Below are 8,632 nucleotides of genomic sequence, written 5' to 3' on the forward strand. Positions count from 1 at the left end.
AATTGTTTGCAGTTTGCTGGCTGAGTTTCATTTCAAAGCCGCCTTCACATTCTGGGCCTGGAGCCAAATGAGAGTTCCGTTCTCTACATCAGTTTCATGAGGAAATGCTGGCTAATTGCTTTCTGCAGCTAGACAGTGATGAAACAAATGCATAAGCTCCTCCCTCTTCCATCTTATCCCCTGTGTATAAATTCCATTCAGGGCTGCTCATTCTTGGTGTCAAGAACTCAGGAATTCTTGCAGTATTTCTTAAATGTTGCTGTTGCTGTTTGGTTTTCAGCTGTCTCCTTTCTAGCAGTTTGAGAGCTAAGAAGCATGGAAATGTCAAATTTCCTGGAGAATGGAAATATTCCCAGGGAAGCAAACAATTCACGATGCAATGGGATGAACCTTTGCACTTTGGCAGCTCTGGCTCTTTTAATACTGGTTGTGGTTCCACTTTTGATAGCCTGCTTTCTGTGCCTTCATAGCCAGGTAAGGAGAGTGCAAAAATACCAGCGACTAAAGTATACAGTATATTAGTATTAATTATTTTTATTATGACTGATATCTTTATCGAATTGGATAATTGCAACCTTTAATTCTGTTCCTTCTTGGAGCCAATGCTTTCTCCAGACTGCTTTCAACGGCCCAAGTGCTTTCAGCGCTTCTTTTGGGAAACTTTCATTAATTTTGCTGTTTTTTAAAAATGATAAAGTCGGTGTTTTCTTCTGATCTGTCCTTTCCTACTATGCCAGCTGTTGTTGTGCATTATTATTATTTATTATCTGACAGTACCTATTAAGGAAAGGGCTAGACTAGGAGTCCATTGGTTCAGCATACCTCTACCCTCAGAGAGTCTAATCGTGTAAAGAGAAGTCACTAATTTTCTATTGCATTGTACTAGTTCTGTGGAGGCATGACTGCACTCACATGGGAGCAGAGCATGCTCAGCACCTTGCAGGATGCACTGAGCGTTTTCTAAAATTGCCCCTATTGGCTGCAGCTTTAATTCAGCCCCTTTGTTTGGATGTGTTGTGATAGTTTTTAATTACACAATCACATTGCTACTTTTTCCACAGGACCCCTATTTTGTTCAATGCATAGGTTGCACAGGTAACCATAAATCTGGTATTTCCTAACTTTTCAGTGCTTGACTTTTAACCTAACATTTATGTAATGTAGTTGTCTTTGTATTTGTAGCTTGACCACAGAACAACTAAGGGGACACATGCCAACTGTCGGCCAATATCCAAAGGGTTCAAACACCAAAGAGAGGGAGGAATTTTTAAGGCAGTAGAAGAGGGTAGAGAGATGTATAGCTAGGAGGAAAAGGATGGTACTGAGCAAAGGAATAGGTTAACTATCAGAAGAAACTTTCCATTGGGGAGATCTCTGACACTGTGGAACAGCATGAAACATGTCACTTGAAACATTTGCAGCTAGGCTGGACAAAGCAGTTGAGCAGACAATCCTGCCCCGGCATTGGGAAGGTCAAGGGGCCCAGTTCAAGCAGGTGTGACTCCACTGAAGTCAATGGAGTTGCATGTGCTTACCTCAGGACTGAATGTAGCCTAAGATCTCCTCCTCCATCTCTAGCTTCTCTTCAGTGTTCTGAGCTTGGGAGGTGAAGGCTACAGATTCCCCTCACTCCCTGCACAGCCCATTGGTACGTGGAATTTTACTCTCATTCCCAAAAGGTGAACACTCCCTCTTGGAGAATCCAAACGCTTGCTCTGGATGTTATGTTTCCAGCATCCACCTGGGCTGCAGCCTGTCTTCAGCTACAGCTCCAGGAATGGAAGAAGAAGTTCCCTATTTAGATACTCAGCATCAAACACCTCCAGGAAATATGATGACTGTGGCTGGTGGTGTATATCATGAGTTACACTAGGAGATCCATCCTGGAAGGTCCTGATCGCTCCTTCAAAATGCAGAACACCCTCAATTCCCATGGGGCTAGAGGGTGCTCAGCACCTCACAGGAGCACCATTTGTAAAGCATTTAGGGGAAAAAAATCTTGGTGCAACTTTTTTTTTCTTTTAAGTTCTCCCTCCTCCCCTTCCCACCATTCTATTTTGGAGGCATAACACGGGAGCCTCATGACATGCACTGTGCTCAAAATTGCATGCTGCTTGACAGTAAATCACACGTGATACTGGCACAGTAATGCACACCCCATCCTGTAAGAGTTCCACTTCCTTCCCCTTTCTTTCCCACTGCAGAAATAGCATTGTCTGAATAAACAAAAGCTTTTTTTTTTTCACACTTTAGTTAGGGATGGGGAAGACCAACTGATTGAATCCATCCATGTGCAAGGGCAGGACAAGTTTGCTAGTTTGGTATTTGCCATTGAGTAAACATCAGTACAAACTTGTTACATAGGGGTAGATTGTGAGCCCCTTACTCCATGTCGAGCCATTACTCACAGGAGTATTTCCATTAAAGGCAATGTGAGTGAAGAGTTTGCAATCTGGTCCTTAATGGAATGGGTAAGTTGGGGGTACTCCTCCTGCTCCCATCTCCAAATGCGTTCACAAGCTGAAAGAATAAAATGCCCTTCTTGCAATCCTGGGGATGAAGCATGGCTGAGAGCTCAAAATGAAGTAGGAGGCAAGAGAGCAGAACTCTAGTCCTGCTGATGATGTCATTTGTGACTTCTAGGGCCGGCCTTAGGGAAAATGGTGCTCTGGGCAAACTTTCTTTGAGTTTAAGCACAGTCCAGTCACACACCTGAAGTTTACTGGAGAAGCTTGTAAGTCACAGTAGGGACCATGTGCACCTACAAAAGAGACTGCTGCAAATGGCATAGGCAGCCCATATGCTCGGGGCTGGCTTCCCATAGCACCTGAGCTTCTGGCACCAGTGGTGAAAATGCCAGGTTGGCGGCCGTGTGAAGCACCAGGGGGATGGCAGCGCTGTGAGGCACAAACTGAAGCCCAGCCCAGCATGCATCCAGCTTGGCTGTTGGAAACTTGCTCAGGGAGCTCCGCTGCCTCCACTCCTCAATGCCACCCAACTTTGGACACCGCTCTGCAGCCCCAGGAGAGTTCGTCACTAGCCTGGGTGTGCCCCATCTGCCCCTGCTTCATGGGCATTAGGGGAGGGTGATCGGCTACGCTGGTGGGCAGGCTGTGCCAGGCAGCCCAGGGTGATGGCAGGAGACATCGGGTGGAAGCAGATCTCCCAACCCCAAGGGCAAAGCCTGCCCTGCAGAGCACCAGGCCTCCCCCAGGCCCACTGGGGCTCCTGCAGCTCACTCCCAGGGCAGACACTCCCCAGCCACAAGTTACAGCAACATACCCTGGAATTTCAGCCCCTCCCATGGCTGGAGCCATCCCACCCCGCCCGCCCCCTCCACCGAGCTGGGATATCACATGTGCCAATGAAACTACCCACAACTGGGGAACGGAGCCCAGCCGGCGGGTGCTCACCTCTTACCCTGCCTGGGCACCAGCACCCTCTTGACCATGGCACCCTGATTGGTTGCCCATGTTGCTCACCCATAAGGCCAGCTCTGGTGACTTCACATGAATCACTTTAGCACCCTGTACTTCAATGGAGAGAGCCAGGGGGTGGGAGGATTAGTCACAGGGCTTTGAGGCCTTGGATGGAAGATTCTAGAGAAGGGCAAAGTGGCACCTGTGTGTTTTGAGCTAAGGTGTTCTGACCACCCCAATCTTTTGGGCAGCTGAGTCAATTAATAGAATTATCCCTGGACGGTGGGCATTTCGCTGGCAGCATGGAAGGAAAGGCTCAGCTACGTATTAGCTGAAAGCTATGTCAGTCATCATGTCCCTTGAACAAAGTTATCTCCTCCAGTTGCTAGAAGCAGGTGCTGAAATACCACAGTGACAGGCCAGGTATAAGAACCTAAGCAGAATACTGGTTATGGGAACTCCAGTCAGGATCAGTGGGTTAAAACTAAGGTACACAATGGTGCAGGTGTTTGTCCGCTAGTCTTATTTAGATCAATGTAAAATACTGCATGTTTCCACTGTAAGCAAAGTCTGGCAGGACTTTGTGTTGCAGCGTCTACAATGAACTACTGTAGCCATTCATGCCAGGAGATACGGGACCAAATCTAGGCCAATGTACAAATGCAATGACCTTTGAAGTCCCATTTCATATGGATCAGTCAGACAGCTGGCCAGCATCCACAGGACAGATGGAGTACTGCCAACTTACGGATGTAAACAGACACATTTTCACTCCTGTGTGTGTTTTCCAAGCTGTGGGGCATTCCTACAAGGGAGGGCATTAAAAAGGAGTAACCAGGGTCTGAATTCATTCCCATTAAAAATATGTTTAGACTATATGGGCAGTGGCTGTCTTTCTTAATAATATTTGTATTTAGCACCTATCACCAAGGGGGTCCTGACAGGGGGCTCAGGGTACGACAACAGGAATAACAGATAATAATCATTGAGGAGGAGGAGAAATCTTTCCACATGGGTTGTTGCTCTTGGTAGTTTCTGTATGGGAGAGGCCAAGAAATGGAATTGCAGTTGCCACAATTAAGAAGTGAGGTGATTGGCTCCCCAATGGGTACTGATGTCTGTGGTTTATTTTTATATTTGGTGCAAAAGCCCATGAACAATTAATAATTAATAATATATTTAATAATGTAAAATATTTTAGGCCACTGCTATCTAACATAAGAGATTTACACTAATATTTGAAAATGTTGATTGTTTACGCTTGTAAGTAAGACAGTTACTTCCCTTTTCCCATTTCCTATGAATCAGTCAGACAGCTGGCCAGTCCACAGGACAGATGGAGTACTACCAACTTATGGATGTAAACAGACACATTTTCACTCTACTGTGTGTTTTCCAAGCTGTGGGGCCTTCCTATAAGGGAGGGCAGTAAAAAGGACTAACCAGGGTCATGCTCAGACAGACCCTTTGGTGGTTCTCCAGAGTTTTAGTTTTCATTTAAAAAAGATTAGTCTCTGGCTGTTATAGTTGGGAAGAAAATCTTCAAAACCTGATATGAGTACAACTGATACAATGTCTACCTAAATTTGCAGACAGCCTGAAACTATATCTGTGAAATGCAGCATTTAACAGGGGGCTAACTCAGATTTCAGTGATCATTCTTTGACATCACTGTTAGCTCTTTCACTGCTCTTGAAAAGTAATGTTCTATTGCAGTTTTAAATAAAATAAACCAAATCAAACATTTCTTAACTGTCTTTCCTTAAAACCAGAATATAAGATAAAATAAAATTTGTCTTTTAATAAAAAGTGGCAAAGCCACATGAAAAGATGGAGTAACAATGTTGCTGGAGAGTTATCTGTGTGGTTTAAACCCAGAATCTCTGCATTTAAACATATGAGTGTCTACCACCAGAGCTAAAGGTCCAGAGCTGTTACCTTGAGGGCAGTAACAGATTCCTAAACCTCTAAACATGCTTCACCCACTAGAGGGTGACAAAGAGACACACTATGTAAGCATGGGGTACGGTTACATGACACCAGCCAGTGCTGTGTGATGTCTGGTGATATCCTGTGTCGTTTAGACTCTTACTCTTAGCAACACCAAAACCACCAACAACATTTAAAATGAAAACAGCCCTAGGGCGAGATGCCATTTGGGTTAAGCAGCTGCTTTCCAGTGAAAGTGAAGAGCCAGTTGAATGAGACCCAATAGAAGTCTGTCTCCTCTGATAACAGATTTCTGCTACCCAGGACTTCTCCCAAACATACACAGAACATTAGCTGCTAAGTGTCAAAGTCCCAGGCCATAACATGCAACAAACTGACCAAACTTTAATTGAAATGACCCACCTTGATTATCACTACAAAAGGTTATTTTTCTCTCCTGCTGGTAATAGCTCACCTTACCTAATCACTCTCTTTACAGTGTGTATGGTAACACCCATTGTTTCATGTTCTCTGTGTATATAAAATCTGCCCACTGTATTTTCCACTGAATGCATCTGATGAAGTGAGCCGTAGCTCTCGACAGCTTATGCTCAAATAAATTGGTTAGTCTCTAAGGTGCCACAAGTACTCCTTTTCTTTTTGTGGATACAGACTAACACAGCTGCTACTCTGAAACCTGACCAAACTTTGTTTCGCTTCACAGTCTCCGGAGATCTGCTGGGCTCATGCAACTTGTAAGTATCAAGATCCTGGAATGGTTTTCTGATTTTTACCATTCACACAATGCGGTGAAGGCGAGTAGATCATAGTAAGGTACTGAACAGGCTGGAGTATTTCTCCCCAATCTATGAACAGCAGTAAATAATGAAAACAGAGAAACATGACACCCAGGTGATCTAGTGGCTATTGTAGGCAACTGGGTGTCAGTCGCTTCTCAGTTCTATTCCCAGCACTAGCTAGTGGTATCAGATGAATCATCTCTCTTAAAGTGCAGTTCTGCTTTGAAACATGACTGTACAAATAGTATACTGGGATTCCATATTTATTGTCTCTCAGTGAGTGCAGACCAAATTCTCAAATGTTACTAATTTAAAAAAGCGGGGGAGGGGTTGTCCTAACTGCTTGGCCTGTAATCTCATCCTGGGGTCTGAAAATCAAGCTAAAGCCTTTTGGCTTACCACAGCAGCAACAAGAAAGATTTTGAAAATGAAACTTGTTACATCTGTGAGCAAGACTTTGTTTTAGCTTGTCAGTTCCTTACTGACTTATGCTAAATTGATATAAAATCCTTTTAACCCAAATTAAGAATGTACCAGATTAGTTTCTAAACAGACATAATAAAATCAGCAGAATTTTTCTGTGAAGACAAACCCTTCATTAACAATTCTGTTGATGATGTCTGAGTGCCTGGATAGACTCTAGCAGTCTCCCCGAGTGGTGCTGGCTCTGGAGCAATAACAGGACTAAACAATAGGGAAATGCTGTTATTCAGCATAGAAAGCAGATACGACTCTGAACACAAACACAGGCATCAGATCTGGTGAGTCAGGAAATACCATATCCACAGTCACTTTTTAGAGTGAAAAGTTTACTCGCTGGGATGGGATGGATTTGTGCCTGCTGTTTAATGCAGACTGGAACAGGAAGATGCTCTCACGACAGTGGCCAGTGAGGAGAGGGAGTTAGTTGTTGGAGAGCACTGCTTATCTTTTAGAAGTGGAGGGAGAGCTGGGCTTCGCCCTGCTGCCCTTTACCTTAACCACTGGTTGACTCCAGTGGACCATGCTGATTTAGATTGCCTGAGGGTCTGCCCCATGAAGAGCAGTCGAATGATTTAATTAAGTAAGATGGGCTCAGACCAAAACCCTGAACCTAAAAATCCCCACACTTCATGGGTGTCAGAATCTGAATCTGGGTCTGAATAACAGAATCCCAGCTCCAAACAGCCCAGAACTCTGGGAATTGTTCAGAATCTGGGTCCTGCTCTGAATTTTATAGCTCAGACCCTTCCCTCTCCTCCCCAAAGACCTCAAATCAAAGAGATAAGAAAAAGGTAAGAAGGGAGATGAACTAACTTACAGAATGACAAGGGAAAATCTAGGAAACGGGGTAGACTTTGAAATATAATTAACCACCTTGTATGCTTTTCACTTTGTTTTCTTCCTTGTCTCCTTTCTTTATGGAAGTACCTTCAGAAGATCGTGATGGTTACATCATATGGAAGTGGAACTTGACAGACTGCAGTAGCTTCATAAGGAATGGCTCTGACCAAAAACTGGAGATCCTGCAGAGTGGCATGTACTTCATCTATGCCCAGGTGACCCGCATAAAGACAATAAAAGATTATTTTACGATGACGCTGTACAGAGATCAGAATATTCTCCTCAACCAGATGACTGGGACAAATTCTGGGGAGGACACTGTCTCCATCAATTTCGGGAGACCTTATTTTCTGAGCAAGGGGGAGAAGCTGTTCTGTAAGGTCAATAATGGGCTTGGACACATCTCAACAGAAAATCAGACTTACTGGGGGCTGTACAAAATGTAACAGACTTCCACTTGGAGTCAGCTTCTCTCACCCTCCAAAGAACATTAGGAATCTAACCTCTGAGTCTGAAATGTTTGCAATTTCTCTGCATCAAACTCAAGACAACGATTCTTTGGGCTTTCTCATCTTCCTGTTGAAGTGATTCAGGGTACACGCTCAACAAGACGTGAATGTGCGACTCCAGTAATGACATCAGATTGTCACAAGTTATGAGAGGAAGACACTTTTAGAACAACAGTGTGAACAAAGAAAAGCAATACCTTGATGTGTTAGAAATGTTAGTTCTAAAATCCCAGGCAAATAAGTCACTATGTTCTGCCCATTCTGCACTGGTAAACAGTTTCACTCCTCAGCTGGCTGCCTTTCCGTGCAGGGTGAAAGTGATTATCATTTGTATATTTTGTGAAGTGCCTAGGGGATCCGTGGACATGAAAGATGCTATGTCAATGTACTGTACATAACCTGGACAAAAAATGGCCTGTCTGAGATTGAGGGACCAACATGTTTAAAGGCAAAGGGAACAGAGGGACAATTCCTAGCTCCCATCCAGGGCTTCTGTGGAACATCCTCTCCTTTCTGTCCCCTTTTCTCCTCACATACATACCTAACTTTAATAAGGGAAAATGCAGCTGTCCCAATTTCCCCTCCGTGTAAACCCAGCCCTATCATTCCTGGGGATTCACACCGTTTAGGAGTTTTGCATTCAGAATGAATG

General features: G+C 44.2%; 1 protein-coding gene across 1 annotated transcript; it reads left to right on the plus strand.

The window, feature by feature from the left end:
• Window positions 1–315: 315 nt before the first annotated feature.
• TNFSF18 (TNF superfamily member 18) lies at window positions 316–8,127 on the plus strand. Its single transcript, XM_077825242.1, has 3 exons — window positions 316–474; window positions 6,073–6,103; window positions 7,556–8,127. Exons 1-3 carry the CDS (start codon window positions 316–318, stop codon window positions 7,915–7,917), a joined length of 552 nt encoding a protein of 183 aa, XP_077681368.1. The 3' UTR covers window positions 7,918–8,127.
• The last annotated feature ends 505 nt before the right edge of the window (window positions 8,128–8,632 follow it).

This window comes from Eretmochelys imbricata, chromosome 8, assembly GCF_965152235.1.
Source record: "Eretmochelys imbricata isolate rEreImb1 chromosome 8, rEreImb1.hap1, whole genome shotgun sequence".
Lineage (NCBI taxonomy): Eukaryota > Metazoa > Chordata > Testudines > Cheloniidae > Eretmochelys > Eretmochelys imbricata.